At 37.5% G+C, this 22,278-nt stretch overlaps 1 protein-coding gene across 7 annotated transcripts in view; it reads left to right on the top strand.

The window, feature by feature from the left end:
- The window catches only part of ARMC8 (armadillo repeat containing 8), a 103,772-nt gene that overhangs the window by 33,966 nt on the left and 47,528 nt on the right, over positions 1–22,278 (top strand). For 4 of the 7 annotated variants that reach the window (XM_043474301.1, XM_043474304.1, XM_043474303.1 and 1 more), the window contains 9 exons: positions 4,634–4,705; positions 6,061–6,203; positions 6,308–6,405; positions 9,653–9,745; positions 13,472–13,552; positions 15,867–15,942; positions 16,039–16,129; positions 17,766–17,826; positions 20,428–20,628. In XM_043474301.1, the coding sequence (XP_043330236.1) occupies positions 4,634–4,705; positions 6,061–6,203; positions 6,308–6,405; positions 9,653–9,745; positions 13,472–13,552; positions 15,867–15,942; positions 16,039–16,129; positions 17,766–17,826; positions 20,428–20,628 (916 nt within the window). Of the gene's footprint in view, positions 1–3,599; positions 3,795–4,633; positions 4,706–6,060; positions 6,204–6,307; positions 6,406–9,652; positions 9,746–13,471; positions 13,553–15,866; positions 15,943–16,038; positions 16,130–17,765; positions 17,827–20,427; positions 20,629–22,278 lie in introns of those variants that run through there. The other 3 variants (XM_043474307.1, XM_043474306.1, XM_043474305.1) reach the window with 2 other exon arrangements.

Raw genomic sequence — 22,278 nt, 5'->3', positions numbered from 1 at the left:
TGTCTTTGACTAAAAGACAGGCTTTTATTTTATATAAATTGAAAGACAGAAGAAAAAAGAAATACATTTACTGAATTCTTTTGTCTTTTCAGGCAGTTTGTTCTGAATGCCTGATATGCTGGAGTTGATGGAAAAAACACTTGGCATAAAAGACATGGGTTGAGAATGGCTCTGTTATTTATTATGGGGCTCTGAGAAGTGCCCCGGACCTGAGTCTTAGCTTCCTCATTTGTAAAGTGGGGTTAATATTACTTAAGGATGTGATGAAGATTAAATAATAGATATGGAATGCTTTGTAAACTTCAAAGCAGTGTATAAATCTTGTAGTAGTTTTGTTGTGCTCCCATCTTTATAGTTGTGAGTTTCTAGTTTACAAACATATGGATTTCTGTATGGTATGTTTTGTGATCCATTGATAGTAACTTCTCTGATGTTTCCAGGTCATACTGGTTTCTTGCCCCTGAATAGGAAAAAAGTAATGAGTGTGCTATGATAAAGCGCACTAGGAAGGATACCTACCCAGACCTGGGAGCTGTGAGGGCATGCTTCCTGGAGGATGACACTGACATATAAGCTCAGACCGGAAAGATGAGTCAAGTTAGCCGCGGAATGATATAAGGGAGGGGACAGGGAATGAGAGAGAGAATAGCTACACTCTGGAAACAGAAAGAAGCTTCATTTGGCGGCTCTGAAATCAAATCCAACACTGTAAGACCTAAGAGATCTGCTAAGAATGAGTATATGTGTTGATTATTGTCTCTTGCAGTTTTTAACTCCTTCATAGAAATGATCTGGTATCCTTTTATATTAATGACTGAATAGAATTTATTTGCAGGGCATTAACATCTCTTCTTTAGTATAGATAATATTTTACTAATTAGAGCCAGAGCAAGAATTGTTTTCTTTAGACATTCGTCCATTTAATTATTTTAAAATTTATTTATTTATTCAATTTTTGGCTATACTGAGTCTTCGTTGTTGCACTTGGGCTTTTGCTAGTTGTGGCGAGCAGGGACTGCTCTTCATCGCAGTGCGTGGGCTTCTCATTGCAGTGGCTTCTGTTGTTGCTGACCACAGGCTCTAGGTGCAGAGGTTTCAGTAGTTGCAGCATGCAGGCTCAGTAGTTGTGGCACATGGGCTTGGTTGCCCCATGGCATGTGGGATCTTCCCAGACCAGGGATCGAACCCATGTCTGCTGTATTGGTCGGCGGAGTCTCAACCACTGGACCACCAGAGAAGCCCCATTGGCACATTTTATTAATTGTGTTCTCTTTAGTCTGCAGTTACCCTATAATTACCAGCTGCCTCCTTCATGTCCATTTTGCAAACTAGTAAGGAAATTGGAAAATTGGTTTTGGAGGAGTTTTGTTTGCTTTTGTCTATAAAAACATTTACTCTGGCATGGTTTTAGACATTTGGGTTGTATTTATAAGGTTAGGGACACTCATTTCTGCTCAGTTTAGGAAGAATGGGGAGAAATCTGGGAAAATGTTAGAACTAGAAATTCCATAATAGAGAGCCTCTAGAATGGCACCTGGCAAAAGTAAACTTTCAGTAAGCTACTGGATGAATGAATGTGCTGCGTTAGTATAGGCAGAACACATTAAGAGAAGGGAAGAAGAAAGAAAATGACAGACTGCTAGGTTAGAGTCTATAAACTGACAGTTGGGAAGTAAATCTCTAAGAAAACAGCAAGCATCTATAAGGAGGTAGGAGCCTAGATGTACAGGCTCTCATTGACTGTGTTTTGCTCAGTGAAGCTTCGATATCACATGAATTTTAAAATCATATATCAGAGCTCGGTTAAAACCCTAGTAAGCTTCATTCAATTTAGTCTTCATGAGCAAACAAACAAACAAAATACTCCTGCTTATCCACTATAAACCATATGGAAGATCTGAGGGATATTTAGAGAGAGAGAGAGGGAGAGAAGGCCCTCAAGCACTGAGCTGAAGGAAGAAGCCTAACAAGTACAATGTTTGGCTCAAGACTTGTGAAAATGCTATTCAAAACCTTATGGGGAGGATCAACTTTCAGCAGACCACCACATCGTAACAGCACTTTCCTGTAATAATCAAAAAAGATAGTTAAGGAGAGGGGTATTATCATTACCAAGGTTTTTAATGCTGATGAAATTGGTTGGTATTGGAAACACAAGCTGACAATAACATTAAGTCATTGATTTTAATAACTCCCTCTCCACCCCCACTCCCCCAACCCTACCCCCTGGTTTTCTATCCTGTTTTTCTATAAGATCATAGTTTGTCAATTACAAGACTTTTTTAGGAGTATAACTTTAATGGTTGACAAAAACTTTCTATATGTTGTAGAGCTCTGCCACCTAAACGAGAACTCAGGAGAGATGCTCAGCAAGTAACTAGGGGGATGTATTTTGGCATATGAAAGAAAGATAACTTATAATGTTTCAATATGTTAGTGCTTAAACATGATTATGTTAGAAAACTTAATGAGGTATGAAAGCAAGAGCTGAAACTGTGGACTAATACTGGTATGGTATTGCTGACCCCATCTACCATGAGTGCCACTTATTTGATTTTCCAAAATGAAGTAACTTTTGATAAAAAGTTTAATCTCCCTTTTATTTACAAGGTAGGTACAATACTGAAAAGTCCAGTTTTCTTGAAGATTGTGCAAAAACTGCTTTCTGTTTTAAAACTATGGCCAGAAATTTCCAGACATCTTCATAAACTTCTGAAACGTCCCTGGGAGGCTCTGATGCCTTCTTCCACAAGAAGAAGAAGGTTTGAGAACCATAGTGTTTTTATATTAAGATAGCACTACTGACCAATTACCTTGTTGGTTTTTTTTTAATTAAACATTTTAGTAATACTGGGTTTGCTGCTGCTACTGCTAAGTCGCTTCAGTTGTGTCTGACTGTGTGTGACCCCATAGACGGCAGCCCACCAGGCTCCCCTGTCCCTGGGATTCTCCAGGCAGGAATACTGGAGTGGGTTGCCATTTCCTTCTCCAATGCATGCATGCTAAGTCGCTGCAGTCATGTCCAACTCTGTGCAACCCTGTGGACAGCAGCCCATCAGGCTCCTGCATCTATAGGATTCTCTAGGCAGCAATACTGGAGTGGGTTGCCATTTCCTTCTCCAAGTACTGGGCTTATTTTGAGCTATTTATTTTTTCTCTGCCTGTCCTTTGAGAATAAATATGTTTGTGAACCAACTGGTCATTGATAGAGATACTCTTATTGTGGAAAAGAGTTTCACTCCCAGAGAAATGGAGATCTGAATGTAGCAAGAGTTAAAAATACTGGTGAATAAATGGAAAATATAAAAGATATTTTCTGGGACTTCCCTCGTGGTCCAGTAGCTAAGACACTGTGCTCCTAATGCAGGGGGCTGGGGTTCAATACCTATTCAGGGAACTTGATCTCACATGCCACAACCAAGACCTGGTGCAGCCAAATAAATAAATATCTTTAAAATGTAAATAAAAGATGTTTTTGTGTTTTTAAATCTCCTTAAAAGATAAGTGACTGTTTAAGCAAAAATTGTACAATATAAAGAATTCCCTGGCTGTCCAGTGGTTAGGACTGGAATGCAGGGGTCATGGGTCCAGTCCCTGGTGGGGAAACTACAATCCCACAAACCTCATGATGCAGCCAAAAAAAATAGTACAATATATCATGTTGTTTCTAACTAGTTTAAAAATGTATAATAACAGGTCAAAGAATGAATGGGAAGATGGAAGTATGTTTGCAAGGCTCTTATAGTTCACATGAAGTAGGACACTATCCCTTGAAGACTGTGATAAGTTAAAAGGTACATATTGTAAATTGTAGATCTATAGCTACAAAACAGCAAAACAAAACCCAAAGAGGTACAGCTAGTCAGAAAATAAAGGAGATAAAATGGAATCACAGAAATATTCAGTCCAGGGAAGTCAGAAAAAGAGGAAAGTAAAATCATGGTCCCTGAAACAAGGTCAGGTCCATTCCTTGGGCTGGCTGCTTTTACTGCCTACTCCCAGAGCTATGCATGAGAAGATGGCCTGTATTTCTTTTTATTCAAAGGATTGGTGGCCTTTTTTTGAAGAACTCAGCTTTCTTTGTATTGATGATCTGAGAGAATCGCATCGAAACATGTATATTATCTAGTGTGAAACAGAGCACCAGTCCAGGTTGGATGCATGAGACAAGTTCTCAGGGCTGGTGCACTAGGATGACCCAGAGGGAAGGGATGGGGAGGGAGGTGGGAGGGGGGTTCAGGATGGGGAACACATGTAAATCCATGGCTGATTCATGTCAATGTATGGCAAAAACCACTACAATATTGTAAAGTAATTAGCCTCCAACTAATAAAAATAAATGAAAAAATAATAATAAAATTAAAAGAATACAGAAACAAACAAATAAAAAAAAGAAAGTCTTTTGCTGATACACAAGCTATCTCTCACCCCCCCTCCACTGCTGCTCTCCTGTTTCATAGCCCCAGGTTTACACAGCCCCGTCTCTGTCCCTTCTCTTTAGCACTCCACGTGGAGAAGCATCAGGGTTTTACTTTGTCACTGACATCTGTACTTGACAATCCTAGATGCTGTAAAATAAAGATAAATTAATATCTCAACACATCTTACCCTTTTCTCTTTTCCTTGAATTCAGAGACATGAAAAATGCTGTAATTGGAAACAACAAGCAGAAAGCCAACCTCATTGTTTTAGGAGCTGTTCCAAGGTAAGTTTGCTATCATCCCCTTTTCTGCTATTCATATGAAGTTTCAAATGTGTTCTCATTCTCAATCATAAGACCCATCTTTTTTCTGTATTGTCTGTCCTACTTTTTTTTTTAAATAAATGCTTTGAAGTATATGAAGCATCTCTTTAAAAAAAATTAAGGTACCAGGGAGTGGAATATGAAGCAAATATATGAATACTTTTTAGATCTTTCGGAAGATTATTGACCCTGCCATAAAAGGACACGTTGGGTAGATAAGCAGTGTACACCGACCTGATTCTTCCCTGTCTCCTCAGAGCTCTGGCAACTTTTATATGATTGGATAATAATTTCTTAGGATTCTCAAAACCTCTTTTGAAATTTAAAAAAAAAAAATTTTTTTTTAACCCCTGCTTTTCTAGTTTTAGAATTTGCTGGCTTTTAAGTTAACATAGAAAGTTTCATGTCTTCTAATGAAACTGTTAAGCTTCTTTTTGGCAGACAGTGACAATTGTGTAACTGCTTCTTTGCCTTTGCTACCCAGAACTAAGTTTTATGTGCAGTTATAAACTTTTCGTTCAGAATTTTTAAATGTTTTGGTCTTCTCTCTTCTCTTTTTTCTTTTCTGTCCTTTAATGTAGGATTATTAATGGTTTTGTTGTTTTTATTATAATCAACCATTGGTAACTGTAAGGCTGTCAGCAGCCTTTCTTAGGGGACTAGTGCTCGGTATATATAAATACGCTTTAGGGAGCATGACGGATGTACCTTAGAACATGAAGGAGATAGTCATATGTTGTAGACAATTGGAATTTGGGGAGTAGTTTTTTGACAGGCTAGCCTAGAATAGAGATAGGATCTTTTGATGCTCCAAATAGGAGAACTAGAGAAAGAAGAGAACTTCCCTTGTTTGAATAGCTGTACCAGGACTCTTGAGTATTCCCTCAAGGCTAGACCTCTGTGATCTCTGAACTTTAGTAGTGGATATTCAGAGTCTTTAAGATCCACCAGCACTTGGCTTTGGGAGTCTTCATATCTTGGAGTGGCAGATAATGTGGACTGTTGTGCTGGCTGTTTCCACAGACATCGCTTGTGGGCAATTCTCAGATTCGAAGTTCTGATACACTAAGATTATATGATAATTCTGTTGTTCAAAAAGAAGAAAATCTCTTTTATTTCTCCCCACTGCTGATATTCCTTTATTAAATTAACAGCTTATATAAAGATATGACCATTTCCTAGCAGCCTGTAAACTCACCTACCATATTTTCAGTGTGTGGGATGTATTGGTAGCCTTTTTCTGTAGCATTACTTTTAGCTAATGTTTACTTTTAAGTTTTTTAGTCTCTTCTGTTTATCAAGTTCTTTCTTTTTAGATTATTGTACTTGCTTCAGCAAGAAACCTCAAGCACAGAATTGAAAACTGAATGTGCAGTGGTATTGGGAAGTCTTGCTATGGGTACTGAAAACAATGTTAAGTCTCTACTAGATTGCCATATTATCCCTGCCTTACTGCAAGGTATGTAAGGAAGTCATTTTTATACAGGTAAAAAGTAGAATCAGTTTGCAGCGTTTTAAATATGAGTTGAAAGCATGAGTCTCAAATCTGTTTTCTCTTAACAGGACTACTGTCCCCAGACCTGAAGTTCATTGAAGCTTGCCTCCGATGCCTGCGCACCATCTTCACCAGTCCCGTCACTCCAGAGGAACTACTGTATACAGTGAGTTTTAGGTGTTTTTCAGTCATCAAGTTACATTTTTACTAACAGCATACTTCTGATTTACTTAGCATCTCATAACTGATCTTAGCTGTGATAACTGTGTTATAGAAAAGTCTCAGGGGGTATTTGAATTGCTAATTTGCAAATATCAAATGTTCTAGGCTTTGTAAAGCAGTGAAAGATAGTCTCAGACCTTGAGAAATTTATAAGCTGGGGTTTTTTGTTGTTTTTTGTTTTGTAAACACCCTTCTTAATTTCTTAATATGTATACATAAAGGAAACACATGTAATGCACTCACTATAGGTTAAATCTGGTAGAGGAGTCTTTATAGAGAAGGTAGAATTTGACCTGGTCTTGAATAATGGATAAGATTTCAAGAAGTGTAGAGAAAAGAAGCTCTTCTAGGACACATCTTTGAAAAAGAGAATATGCAGGACAGTGGACAGAATAGTTTAATGCAGGAAGGGAATCATTGTTCATTTCAGCTGGAGAGGTGAACCAGAAGCACTTGTTAGAGGCTTACTTACCAGACTAGAATCAGAGAATACATGTGAGAGAATCTAAAGATCTTCGGAGTCATTCATTGGTTTTCAAAAACTTCAGGGATTATTAGGGTGTATTTTTATCTGTTGCTCATCTGGGGCTTTCTTAATAAAATTATCAAGGCTAGTATTTTTCAAATTCTCTTATCCGCAATTCACAGTAAGAATTATATTTTCCACTGCCACACTGTGTGTGGGGGGTGGGAGGTGGGGACGCAGAGTGGTGGTGGGAGTATCTTGAGATAGTCTTCACAAAACAGTCGCATAAATGTGGTGCCTTCTGACTTGGATTCTATCCTTTTTCATTTTAAAAAATGCTGGTTGTGATTCTCTGAGCTGAGATGCAGAATCATAGTTTCAAAGTGGACACATATGTATTAGAGATCTTGTCCAGGGTCATGTTCTAGAAATACTTCAAGAATATAAGTAGTCAAGAGGCACAGGCAAAGCAAACAGAGAGAGAGGGACATGTCACGTGCCTCCAGAGTTTGTTTTTCCTACATTAGACACTTGCTCCTCTGGCCTGTAATGATACCTAAGGTCTGTAAATGAGGCTTGTGGGTCATCTCACACAGCAGGAAGCCTCTAAATTATGAAGCATCTCGATTTTATACCTCAAGGATTTGTGTAACATTCTTTGGGAAGCCATGCCTCATAAATCCATAGACCATTTACTACAGTGGTTCTCAAACTTGAGCATGCACCAAAATTACCTGGAGAGCTTATTAAACACAGAATCCTGGACCCTACCTCCAGAGTTTATGATTCAATCAGTGTGGTAAGGGGCCTGAGAATATGCATTTCTAACAAGTTTCCCAGTAACTGAGATGCTGCTGGTCCATGGACCACTCTTTGAGAACCACTGGTTTACCGTAAGTACTTATAAATTGAGGAAGCATTCTCACAGCATTCTATATAGAACTCTCCATCTGAATATCAGTCTGTTTACTTAAGGATTTCCAATTGTCATTTTTACAAAGAAATTAAGGCAATCACTCATATTCTTTACCCTAGAAATTTTTCCCTAACCCTCAGCCCATTAATGGGGAAGGAATTGACCCTGGTAAATTGATTCAGCTCGTTCCTTCTCTCTCTCTAAATTGATTTCATGATCCACTAATGGATTTTGGTGCATAATTTGGAGAATGCTGTTATATACCAAGTTAACTTCTTTTTGCAAGAAAAATTAAGAGAAAGGGACTTAAGGGACTTTCATAGGATACCTAAATTATGAAACAATTTTTTGCCTCAGAGACCATGGAGACTCTGAAAAATGTTGGGTGGGATAATGACAGAGAGTAGTATTTCAGTGTAACTAACTGACATCTGTGGGTAGGATTGTATAGAGACCAGCTGCCATAGCAACTCAGGCACTAAACTAATGAGCACACAATCCTGTTGAAGAGGGCAGAATGTCTAGTTTGAAATTGTTTATCAGATGAGTGACTTTGGAGAGATTATGTAACTGTTCTTTGCCTTGTTCGATCAACCAGAAACTGCAGATATGTAACACAGCAGCTTGCAGTATCTTAGTTCCCTGGCTAGGGATTGAACCTTGGGCCCACAGTAGTGAACGCCCTGAGTCATAACCGCTGGACTGCCAGGAAATTCCCTCATTTTGTGTTTAAACTGCTTATGACAACACAGGGTTATAACAAGCAAGGGGAAAAGATTCTATTTGTAGACATCTTCTACAAAAATAGCCTACTATTTTCCTACTTAGCTTTTATGTATCTTGGGCATTCTTTTCGTACTGAGGGAAACCCCAAACCTTGTTTATCCCAACAGTGGTATTCTTTTAAGTTTCCTTCCTCGCCCTCTGTTGTCTTTTGTGTGGTCTGTGGACCAGCAACATCAACCATTAGTTGGGAGTTTGATAGAATGCCAAATCATAAGTCCTGCTTCAAACCTACAGAAGCAATCTATACATACACAGTATCCCCTGAGAACATATATGCAATGCACGTTCATATCTGAGAAGCATTGCTGTAGGACTTAGGACAGCACTGACTAGGGCACACGAGCTAAGTCTCCTTCTCCACCTGTGGTTTGGCCCAATATCTTCTCAGTGTTTAAATCATGAAAGAGGAGATTTTTGGAAAGCCCTGAGGCAGATTGGGTGGATTCTTCTTTCTTCTGTACCATCATGTGTGTTGTGAAGTGTCAATAGTAGGCAGAGAGTGGGCTGTAAGTGAGAAGCTGCTATTATATAAACTGTCTTGTCTTGTGAAGACTGAAATTAGCTCACTACAGTTATTAGAAGTGTTAATCTGTTACTGATACTTACCATAATATCTCAGACTTCAAAATTGTCAACTTTTATTTTAATACAATAATTCCTCCTTATAAGCTATGTAGTAAGTATTTATCTTATTAATTATGTCACATTTTGGTTTTGGAATAGATTATGTCAAGTCTTATTGAAATGATTTTGTTTTATTGTGGGGATGTTTATGGGAGAGAAATTGAGAATTTCCTGTTCTTGTATTTTATTATCAAGCATGAAAATTGAAGCCCCTTTCCTTGTCCTTTGCCTAGACAGTTTTGATTACGTGTTGCTTTTGTGTTGCTGTGTTCCTTAGACTTGATTTACTGTCATTAAGATAAGAGGCTTACATGTGTATCTGTCCTTGGAAATCAGTGTTAAAGACACTCACCAAGTCTGAGTTCCCTGTTGCTCTGCTCTTCTTCCCTTTCACTCCAGGATGCCACGGTGATACCACACCTCATGGCACTGCTTAGCAGGTCCCGCTACACCCAGGAGTACATCTGTCAGATCTTCTCACACTGCTGTAAAGTAAGAACCAGGATAACTGTTCTCTATAATGTAAACACTTGTATGCCCTCAGGAGCTGTGCCTTCTTGGTATGTCCTCTTGGAGCTAATCTATACACATATAAGCAGCCCTATGTATATAATTTCCCCTCTTTTTTTTTTTTTTTGACACAAATAGTACAGACCATACATACTGTTCTGTACCTTGCATTTTTTACTTAACGTTTTGAGGGATATTCCATATCAGTACATAAGGAGCTTCCTCTTTCTTTTTTAAAAAGAGATGAATAGTATTTTATTGTATGAAAGTGAAAGTGAAGTCGCTCAGTTGTGTCTGACTTTGCAATCCCATGGACTATAGCCTACCAGGCTCCTCCATCTGTGGGATTCTCCAGGCAAGAATACTGGAGTGGGTTGCCATTTCCTTCTCCAGGAAAAAATTTTTTTTTTTTGTATGTACAATAATTTATTCAACTTTTTTTCTACTGTTGGGCATTTAGCTTGTTTCCAGTCTTGTGCAGCCAGTGCTGCAGCAAGTACCCTGTATGCAAGACATTTTTATAATTTACAAGCACCCTCATGCCACTGACAGAACTCAGCTTTCTCTTAGCCTAATAAGTAGCATTTGCCAGCTCTGTTCAGGATTATCCATCAGTTTAAGTAGTTAAATATAACTAGACTTCAGGAAACGTAGCATGTATAAACCCATGTAACAGTGACAATAGTGAAAAATCAAAATACAATATTGATTTCCCTACTGATAACTAACAACATGTGTCTTTGAAAACAACTGATCTGATGATCTCTGTATTGTCATTAATTATAAAAAATTTTTATTTTTGTATTGTTTACGTACAAGCCCCAAGTAAAATTTGCAATAGCATTTTAAGACTGATCTACAAATTTGCATATACTAGTAGCAATATGAAATAAATTTACATACTTTGGGCAGGGGAGATAAAGAAAGAGGTTTCTAAAACATTTGTGCTCTAAGCTAATCATCATTAAAGTTTTGAAATTCTCTCCTTGATTTATTAAGAAGCAAAAGAAGGCTAGTAATAATATTGATTGAAATCCTAACTGCTAAATTATTGCCACTTCCTAAGCAGTTATTCAAATTTTTAGACCAATTGTTTGGAGTTTAGTTTAGGAACATAAGGGCTTATGTACTTCCTACCCTGAGGAGACTGCTTTACTAACTCCAGGTTCATGCAGATTGATTTGGAGAGATTCAAGAGAGACTTAATAAGAATAGAACAATAGTTCCTCCTCTTTAGTTGGCTAAGCCACTAATTCCTTCATTGTAATTGTTTTTACACAATCCTGTCTACAACCACAGAGAGAAGAAAGAGGTTCTTTTGTAACATATTTGCTGCAATTTGGACAAAGAATGTGAGGAATTAAAAGGTACAATACCTTGTAAGTGATGGAGAACAGTTATGTACAGAGAATTGCTTTGTGTTTCACCATAATTTCTAAACATAACTCCAAGACTGCAAGCAATCTAAATGTCTAACTATATGTGTATACATGTAGTATTTATATGGGGCCTCCCTGGTGGCTCAGTGGTAAAGAATCCACCTGTCAATGCATGCATCACGGGTTCAATCTCTGGGTTGAGAAGGTCCCCTGGAGAAGGAAATGGCAACCATTCCAGTTTTCTTGCCTGGGAAATCCAATGGACAGAGGAGTCTGGCAGGCTACAGTCCATGGGGTCACAAGAGTCAGACACAACTTAGCAACTATACAGGTATTTATATATAGTATTTTTTATGTATAAATATATAGTATTAGTTTACCATTTGTGTTAAAATGGGGGAGAGAATATACTTGGGTATTTGTTTGTATACATGTAAAATGTCTTGAAGAATATAAAATAATCTGTTAGTATTAGGTCACCTGAAAGCGGGAGCAGATTTGCTGAATACAGTGGGAGAGCAGTGAAGTGCAGGGGGTAAAGGCAGCCCCCTGCTCACGTCGCTGTCTGCTGAGCATTACCTTTACCTGTATATGAGTCAGCAGGTTAAAATTTGTAGGCCGAGGCTAACTGAGGCTTATCTTTGTAATTTATTCTAGTTATGTATTTATTAATTTATTAATACATAAGAAAAAATGGATCAGATTCTTAGGAGACCCTTCTTATCCTTGGCTTCCCCATCGTAGTCTCCACCACTACCCTTATAATGAATAAGCCAGAGACTCATGTTTCAAATGAGTCAATTCAAGTAGAGCATTTAGAGCAGGGCCCCACATGTAGCAGGGACCCAGTAGGGAGTCCCTGTAATTATAACTGCAGATGCGTGGATGAGAATGAGCTAGGAAAAGAATACACTTCAAGCCTGTGCCCTGGGAATGTCAGTATTTTCAGTTATTATAAAAGCAAGTTTGTACTGTTCTGAATGGATATATACTGATAAATAATATCAAGAAATTGTACTCTGGGAATTTGTCCTCATACCCTAAGGATCTGCACTGAGATGCAGCTTTACTAATATTCAACAGAACATTGTTTATAATAGTGAGACATTAGAAGCTACTTAAAATATGTAGTGGGGGTTTGCATGAGTAAACTGTGGAATATTATGTGGCGATTAGAGTAGAAGTTAGAAAATGTATAGGATCAATTAAACTTCAATTTTTTAAATGTGTGGAAATTAAGAGAGAAATTGCTGTGTTTTTTCTTTTTTTAAAGTACTCTTAATAATAGGTAAAATGTTTAGGAGCCTATAAAATAGAATATGGCTCTTTTACTACTCAGAGGTGAGAAAATACTAATCTTCCCCCTTCAAATGATGGATATTTTGGTCTAAGAAAGAATGAGCATCTGCAAGATCATTATTAGCTAAACAGTGAATTGGAGAAGCTGGTCTGGGAGCTCTTTTTCTACACTCGGAACTGGTTTCTTCTGTTGAACCCAGACAGATAGCCTCCTTTTTGATGCTACACTTTTATCTCTTAAATAATAATAAACATGAAATACCATCCTTGTCTTGGCTTTAATTGGCTTTTCATTATTTGAGTGGATGGGTGGGACATAAAAGAAATGAATTAAGTACTGGGAAAATTGAAGCCTTGTGTTAACCTTTAGTCACTTTGAAGATCTTTGGTAAATTGATTAGTAGAAAACAGAGTCAGTAAAGAATAAAATACCTGAATTTTCCTATTTCTTCACCTACTGACTCTAAGAAGTGGTAATTTTAAAAGAAATGAGAGAGAACTAAAACATATTTACTTCCCAGTTACAGAGTGTTGTTTCCCACCATCCACTGCTCAGACCTCCCTGATACGTTGAGGTACCTTGGGCTCTGGTCCAGTTTCTCTTGCAGCTAAGTAGTTTTAGATAGTAGTTTCTTCTGACTAAGTCATCAGTCTTAAGTTGTAAGAATGACCACACTGTCTCCTTGGGCATAGGGGATAAGGGTGTGCAAGCGAAATGCAGAATTTGGAGTGCTTCTATTGCTGTGATGATGTGAGGGCCTATGTCAGAATATTCTGTGCCCCCTTCCTTATTCTGGAGAGGTAAGGGGCCAGCGAGCTGTTCTAGAGAACTGGGATGAGAGGTAAACTGTGACAGCCCTTTACAAGACTAAAAACAGTCTTGGGAATGGGAATGGGTTTATACAAATGTAGAACTGAAAATTCTACATTGCAGTGAATGTGGTTTTCTCCATTTAAGTAAATGTATTATTGGAATGAATTATTCTTCTTCTTAATTCTTCTTCTTCTTCTGTTTTCTCTTTTCCTACAGGGTCCAGATCATCAAACAATTTTATTTAACCATGGCGCAGTTCAGAATATTGCTCACCTACTAACCTCAGTATCTTACAAAGTAAGATGTTAAAAATTATGGCCAGATTTTTATATTTTATTTTTGGTTTCTGGAGTCTTGGTCTGGAAAAAGGCCCACATATTTTGTTGTTTCTTTGATAGATATTGTGATCAAGAGTCGTATTTTATCAGTAAAATGCTGTGAGGAATTGTTTTTCCTATAGAATGCTTTTAAAAACAGTCTACCTTGCTTTTCCTTTTTTTTTTTTTTTTCTTTTTTTAGGATATGGTTGTGGTATAAATTGCTGTTGGTTTTTACTTGTGATCATTAGTAGTCTGTATGGTGTCAGTGCCAAAGTTGCATGTACCTTGAAGTATGTAGGAGCAGTGGCTCGCTCGCTAGATCAGGAAAGACTTTGGATTGATTTCCTATTTGAAACCTTTATTTAACCACATTGACTCAAACTTCCAGCATGGTGATGGTAGTTTAATTGCTCAGTCATGTCCAACTCTTGCAACCCCATGGACTGTGGCCTGCCAGGCTCCTGTATATGTGGGATTTTCCAGGCAGGCATACTGAAGTGGGTTGCTGTTTCCTTCTCCAAAACTTATAGCATATACCCACATATACATCAACATTTAAACTGTGTTCTATTTTGTATTTTGAGTTTAAAAAAATCAAGGGTTTTTTGGTTTGTTAATTTAATTTCTTTACTATCTTTTATATACAGGTAAGCAGTGTCATGATATTCTATCAGGTATTTAGTTAAAACTTTGATCATTTCATTATTGTCCCACTAGTAAGTTGTAGCAAATATTGGGACATTGTCTTTCTTGTGTCACATTAGAACTAAGTATGGTAGGAATTTCCTTTAGAGCAGAGAAGCAGTCAGTCATTCTTGTCTTCTATCCATTTATGCTGATCCTAGTCTGCTGTTGTGGTCCTTAGCTTTATTGCAGGTATGGCCTGCTAATATGTATGTTTTCCCTATCCCAGACATCCAAAGTTATTAATAGATCTTGGTGAAGATCTCACAAGGATAGGAATAGGGACTGGAACCAGCTTGAAACTGGCTAGAGGCAAGGGGAAGAAGTACATGCTAGAACTGCTCCCTCTGCTCTGCACAGAGCGTTGTAGGCTGAGACCAGTCAGCACCTGCACATCAACAAACAGTTGCTGGGGTGGTGATCTATTGTTCTTCTTCTCCGTCCTCTAGCTTCATTAATTCCCCTAGTTCTTCCTCCATTTCTTTCATTTTCCACACTAGACTTCCTTACCTACTATGACAAGTTACAGGTTGTGGAAGGAAAAAGATTTTAATAACTACTCTTGCCAAGGTTTGCTCCACTGACAAAGTGTTGTGACCATATTCTAGGTTCCACCTGTGGGCTTGTGTTTGTGCTGTGGAGCATCACCCAAATGAGGAACAGGGCTTCCTCACATCCCAGCTACCCATTCTGCCACTCTTGGGCTCCACAGAAGAACCTTAGCGGCTTAGAAGTGAGGATTAGGTCATCTGGTGAAAACTGAACAGAAAGAATGAAAACTAACAACTTAATAAACTATGTTGTGTTTGGTCAAGAATTTGAGCCTTGATGTCATCCCAGACCAATAACCTAGTTTTGAGGTATAGTAGCATAATTCATACAGGTTTTCCTGTTGGCTCAGTGGTAAAGAATCCATCTGCTAATAAAGAAGATACAAGTTTGATCCCTGAGTTGGGAAGATCCCATGGAGAAGGAAATGGCAACCCATTCCAGTATTCTTATCTGGGAAATCCCATGGACAGAGGAGCCTGTCGGGCTACTGTCCATGGGGTCGCAAAGAGTCGGACATGACTTAGCAATCAGACAAAAACAACAGTACACAATTCATAAGTATTTCTAAAGTTGAATTAGTTAGTCCTTTTTTGAACTTTTTATATCTTTCCTGTTATCTTCCCCCACTTCCCATGCCATACACAACTATAAGAGTATTTTTTTTGGTCTTCAGTTCTCTGGTTTGCAGTTTGGGGAGAAGAAATGTCTCACTTGAAAAACAATTAGTTATTATTGTTATTAAGTTCCCTTTGCCTTATCAGCATTGTATTTTTTACAGCATTCTTTTAAATTTAATTAGGATTTATCTAGTTCAGTTTTAGTTGCTACTTCTTTCCTGTTCTTTCTTTTCCATTATTTCAAAATTAATTTTAACTTTTTATAAATTTTAGTTTACTGTACTCTTCAGATATACAAGTCTTATTTTTATTCCCTCAAACCCTTCCTTTAGTACTTTAAGCAGATTTAAATAGTTATTTCTTCAGAAGAGTTTAGAATCTGAGAGGTTAAAATTCATATTTGCAAAATTAAAATAAATGCTTTGTTTATTTTTATAGGTTCGAATGCAAGCACTGAAATGCTTCTCAGTTTTAGCTTTTGAAAACCCCCAGGTATCGATGACCCTGGTAAATGGTAGGCTGGAACTTTCAGTGGCACCTACATGATTTAATTTATGAACTTTGTAGGTTTAAAAAATTCCTTACTCCTTGTTATTTCTTTTATTTCTAGTTTTGGTTGATGGAGAGTTGTTACCACAGATTTTTGTGAAGATGTTACAGAGGGATAAGCCCATTGAGATGCAGCTGACATCGGCAAAATGGTAAAAGTGAAGATGGTGTGGGAGAAAAACACAGCTTTACCTATCTACTGTGGGGAGAGAGACAGCACTTTACCTGTCTACTGTGGACGGCCTAGTCAGCTCACTCTCAATCCCCATCTTGTTTGGGGATTTTGAAGTTTGACAGTCATGGGATTATGTCATATCTTCTTAAATGGTTATGAGTTTTGTACTCAGTTTGCACTCAAACCAAGAACTCTCATAACATCTAAGACTGCCTACAGAAAATTACTTCAGTATATTTCTTTCTCCTTGTATTTCAGTTGAAATAATACAGAATTAGATCAGATTTAACCAACACAGATTATGCTAAGTATTGTCAGGAGAATATAAAGAAACAGAATTAGTTGAAATTGATAACCAAGGTATGATTTCAGGGAATATGACTTCCTCATCTTCAGAAAAACAAAACAAGGATTCCTCATAGAGACCATTTATAAGATAGTTATTTAAAGTTCTTATTAGCACAGTTCCTGGCTCATGTAAGCACTCAATACATGTTAATTCTGTAATTATCAGTTCATTACCAGATAGACTTAATACCTGTTGTGTAGGGTTCTGTGCTAAGTGAATGGTTTAGTTGCAATATTTAAGAAGCTATGACTCTAATATTTTGGCCCAGATGAAGAGTTTTCAGTGAACCATCCTTGCATCATGAATTTTCTGTTTTCTATTTATTTATGAGGTTTGTATTTTTTGTTCATCTGCTTTTTGTCTTCAAAACAGCATTTGCCTTTTTTTAGTAAGGTAATGGTCTCATGGAACTGGCTTCAAAAAACAATACTGTAACAGATCTTAAGATAATGATAACAGTAATAAAGAATTTAACTCCTACAGTATAATTAAGGAATTTGACTGGTTTGTTTAAAGCTTTCCCTCAAAGCCATAACATGGGGTATTTTATTTTATATTTTTTCCTTCCTGAAAAGGAATCTAATTCAAAATGGAAATTCATTAATTTAAGTGCTTCAGTACTTGCTTAGAGAGGAGAAAGTAATTTTATTCATATTCAAAGTCAGATATATTGTGAAGGTAAATTGTTCTTCAAAAGAACCAAATCATTAACTAATTCTCAAAGCCACTACTGGTAACATCTGACTAGTTAGTTAATATCTTAGGGATACCTGTAAGTATTACAAGTTAAATGCTTCTTCTGTGATAATTCTACTGCTGTTAGATTTGAAATATCCCAATTTAACCTCATTTAAACTTAGATACTTTGTTAACTTTATATTTTACTTAAAAATTTTTTCCTTTTTGTTAAGGAAAATTTCAAACATAAAAAGTATAGAGAAAGGTATAAAGGACTCGAGTGTGCCCAATACCTCGCTTTAATGTTTATCCACTAATTTGGCCATTCAATTTTAAAACAATTTTGTAGCTATTTAAAAAATATCTGGCTTACCATCTGCATATATCAAATAGTTTTCTTTGTTTAATTAACAGAATCTCAGGTAAGAAAGTGTCAAAACCTTCTCCCTCACGATAAGAGTAGTTATCCTTTTTCTCCTCTATAATATCTTAAAAGCAAGTAGAGTTGGTTTTTTTTGTGTTTTTTTGGTTTTTTTTTAAGTTTTAAAATACGAGCAAAAACTTACTTTTTGCCATCTTATTCCAGTTTAACTTACATGTGTAGAGCTGGAGCAATTCGGACAGATGACAACTGTATTGTATTAAAGGTGAGCTAATTAATTCTTTCTAAAAACATGTGAAAATTACCCAGCTATTTAAGCGTTGACTATAAATATTGATGTTCCTTTTTCCTTTTACATATTTATCACTACAGCATTTGAACACAGCAAGAAATAATATTAAAACATCATGCTCTTCAATGGGATGACTTGTAGTTTTTAAAAATTGGTTTTAGATGTGTTTGGAAAGTCAAAGCAAATCTTTACTTGTCAAACTTTTTTCACTTTTATGGTAATTAGAAGGATGTAAATACTATAAAAATACATAAGATTCAAGTTAAATTGAAAATATATTTTAATACTTGATTTTCATTGTTTTCAACACAGTTTTGTAGGCGAGCAGCTTGCTAACTCTTCAGATGAAGACTTAATTTCACCCTCATGGCAGATAATAAAAAGGCATAATGAGAAAGAATAAGTAAATAACACTTGAAAGCAGTCATCATTATTGTGGTGTGTCAGATGCAACTAGAACTCAGAAAAGCCCAGATGAAAGACTAGCCCTAAAAGTCCTAAGACCTGGATTCTGGTTTTAGCACTTCCACCAGTGACTGGGTTGGTAGCCTTGGGCACATCCCTTATTCTTTTGGTGCCTCAGATTCCTAATTATGAAAATGGAAGCAATAATTCCTGCTCATCTATCCCACAGTGTTATTGAGAATAATAATAATATATTAAATGCATTAAACTTCTTATTAATTTTAAAGAACAGAACAATTGTAAATAGTGTGTCATTTTATGAGTGTGAAATCTCTCATTACCTGTGTTCAAAATAAACCCAAGGATAAAACACCATGAAGATTAATGTTTCCTTTAGTCTTTGGTGAAGCAGACAGTTGATGTAATGAGATCTGAGGAGCCCTAAGTAGGTAGCCCTGCATAGAGCACCGAGTGCTTCCACATCCTTACTTAACTGCTCTATCCCTACTTTTCTTTCTCATTGATAAACTAGGTTAATAGTTTCTTCTTTGGGTAGTAGTTGTGAGCATTAAATTGAATAATCCATGAATTTATGGTATTGATCAATGTTGGTAACTATTCAAAGGAAAATAAGAATAAGGCTTTCTTCTTGGAAACCTAGGGTTGTATCTTAAAGATGGAACCAGCCTGATAAGAAACCAATAGTGAACAATTAAGTGTTGAACTCTGTGGTAAAGCTATGATAGGAACTTAGAACAAAACATAGTTGACTGTGGTTGTAGAGGAAAGCTTCATATAATTCTAACATTTCAGTTTCCACATCAACCTTTGAAGTTAATTCTTCAGCCTTAGAAATATAAACATGGGATATTTTTAATGAGACCCTAATGTAGGGCTTCCCACATAGCTCAGTCAGTAAAGCATCTGCTTGCAATGTGGGAGACCTGGGTTCAATTCCTGCATCAGGAAGTTCCCCTGGTGAAGGAAATGGCAACCTATTCCAGTATTCTTGCCTGGAGAACCCCATGGACAGAGGAGCCTGGCAGGCTACATACAGTTCATGGGATTGAAAGAGTTGGACATGACTTAGCACTGTCTTTATCTTTATCTTGCTGCTACTTGACTACTTCAGTCATGTCGGACTCTGTGCAACCCCATAGACGTCAGCCCACCAGGCTCCCCCGTCCCTGGGATTCTCCAGGCAAGAACACTGGAGTGGGTTGCCATTTCCTTCTCCAATGCGTGAAAGTGAAGTCGCTTAGTCGTGTCCGACTCTTAGCGACCCCATGGACTGCAGCCTACCAGGCTCCTCCATCCACGGGATTTTCCAGGCAAGAGTACTGGAGTAGGGTGCCGTTGCCTTCTCCATATCTTTATCTTAAGGTAGGTTAATTACCAAGCCAAGATTTTCAGAGGACCTCAGAAGTAAAACTGATATCACAGTCACTCCAGGGAGTTCTTTGGAGAACCAAGGAACTGTGATTGGTGCATTTTACTTGGATTAGAGGAGAACTGGTAGAATCTGAGCAATGGGAAGATCACTGAATTTTTAAAGCTGTATTTTGTTTTTGCAATCTCTAAATAAAAAATTGAAAGTCATCCCAGCCATATCACACTCATTAAGGAAAAGATTCTGGAGTAGGAAATGGCAACCCACTCCAGTATTCTTGCCCAGAAAATTCCATGGAGAGAGGAGCCTGGCAGACTGCAGTCCATGGGGTCTCAAAGAGTTGGACATGGCTGAGCAACTGAGCACAAGGAAATGATAGCATGCTTTTTCTAAGGCAAAATTTTTCCTAATTAAAGTGCTGAATTATTTTAGGTAAATAAATACATAGACAGGGCAGAAGCATCGGCAGTGATATATTAGGGATTCTTGAATGTCTTTTGTAAGGGTGTATGATAAAGCTTCAGTCTCATCAATCACAAAAGCCTAAAGTGCTTTGAATATGTGCGAGTTTAGTGTGCCAGTGTAAATGATTAATGCGCACTGAATTTTGTTTTTACATTCCAAAAAAAATCCTTTTATTCTCTGAAAGTCTTTATTGAAATATTTGATTACAAACATGACTCCCAGTAAAAACCATTGGGTCGATTTAGTTACTATATGATCTCCATCGTGCTTTTCCCTTTACCAAAAAAGCAAATAATTAATTTCACTCCTTCCAGACATTGCCTTGTTTGGTTCGAATGTGCAGTAAGGAGAGGTTACTAGAGGAGAGAGTTGAAGGAGCTGAGACACTCGCCTATCTGATTGAACCAGATGTTGAGCTGCAGAGAATTGCTAGCATTACTGATCACCTCATTGCCATGCTTGCTGATTACTTCAAGTATCCCAGCTCTGTGAGTGCCATCACTGATATTAAAAGGGTATGTTCTCTTTTCCTTTTCAGCAGCTCAAGAGAGGGATTTTTAAAAAGATTTTCTTACTGTTCACCACTTTGAACCACTTGATAAATTACAGTTCAAAGCCCTTTTAAATAAAGAAATCTTTTACTTTTGGTAATGAAGATGATGTTGCTTTGTGAGTTTTTGAATTCAGTTTGTTAAGTTTTTTAGTAAGGAGGTAATCAAGAAATTTCATCCCTGATTCCCACCTAGCCCCAAAATAGCAGAGTCTCTAAGCTAGGGTTATTGACGTTATATCAACATCCTCTAATCCTTTTCAAGTTTCCAGAATCATCTCTGTTGCTATATTCTCATTCTTTAGAACAAAGGTAATCTTCTGTTCCAGGAGACTGAGTGGCTTTATTTGACTCTCTGCCACTGTTTTTTCCTATCTTTTCTTCCAATTTTTGCCATCTTCTCTTTCTTTTCTGCAGTTTCATACTGTGTTTTGGGCCTGGTAGCTGACAGTAAAGCACCACCTAAAAGCATCAAGGACCAAATTGTGTTAAGTTTTTCTCAAACTATCAGTTCCTTGGAATGGTAGATATTCTTTTTGGCTTTGTTTTTCTCAACCTGTTTGTTATATGCACTTCTCTAAGAATGAGAGATAAACATTCTGCTAGAGATGGTTTATTTAAGGAGGTCATAGTAGAGAGAGCATTGCCTCTTAAATAGTAACCAGTACTGTGTCACATATGTGGCTGTGTTTTTGATGCCACTGGTCCCAGTGGTAAATTTTTAAAACTATTCTTTTGACCTCTCCCATGCCCTCGGGTTCCAAAAAACTTCATCTGGTAGGCAACTGTTCTTCTGGCATTTAACACTGAAAATAAAACAAACTATTAAGGGTGTACCTTTCTCTGTCTCAGAAACGGCCTAGAATAACTTCATTGATATTTGTATTAATGTACTCTGCCCTTTATATATTAAAGTTTTGTGCCTACTCTTCCTTCAATATAGCTCAGTTGGTAAAGAATTCGCCTGCATTGCACAAGACCCCAGTTCAGTTCCTGGATCAGGAAGATCCACTGGAAAAGGGATAGGCTACCCACTCCAGTATTCTTGGGCTTCCCTCGTGGCTCAGCTGATAAAGAATCCACCTGCAATGTGGCACACCTGGGTTTGATCCCTGAGTTGGGAAGATCCCCTGGAGAAGGGAAAGGCTACCCACTCCAGTATTCTGGCCTGGAGAATTACATGAACTGTACAATCCATGGGGTTGCAAAGAGTCAGACACGACTGAGCCACTTTCACTTTCACTTTCACTTCCTTCAATAGTGTTGTTTTTCTAGTAGAAGCGGTAGGTTATATTGAACCAGCTTGCCTTGTCTATTTTCCCTGTGACTACTTGCTCAAACTGACACAGTACTTCCCAGTACAAAGATATATGAGCAAGTCCTAACTGTGGCCTCTTGAACCCCTTTAGTTGACCACCCAGCAAGGCAAATAGAACACTTTGATGGATATGAAGAGTGAAGACACAGTTATAAGAACTTCTAGCCTACATATGTTCAAAACATTTAACTGGTATATAGATTATCCCTTCTCCTAGGGTTTCTCCATCACAGTAAAACTGGAATAATAATGACTTTTAAAAATCTCCTAAACTTGAATATTAGTTTGTTTTGTCAT

Source organism: Cervus canadensis, chromosome 7 (assembly GCF_019320065.1).
Source record: "Cervus canadensis isolate Bull #8, Minnesota chromosome 7, ASM1932006v1, whole genome shotgun sequence".
In the NCBI taxonomy this organism is placed as follows: Eukaryota; Metazoa; Chordata; class Mammalia; order Artiodactyla; family Cervidae; genus Cervus; species Cervus canadensis.
The sequence above is the reverse complement of the archived record's forward strand: the minus strand, read 5'-3'. Positions and strand labels throughout refer to the sequence as shown.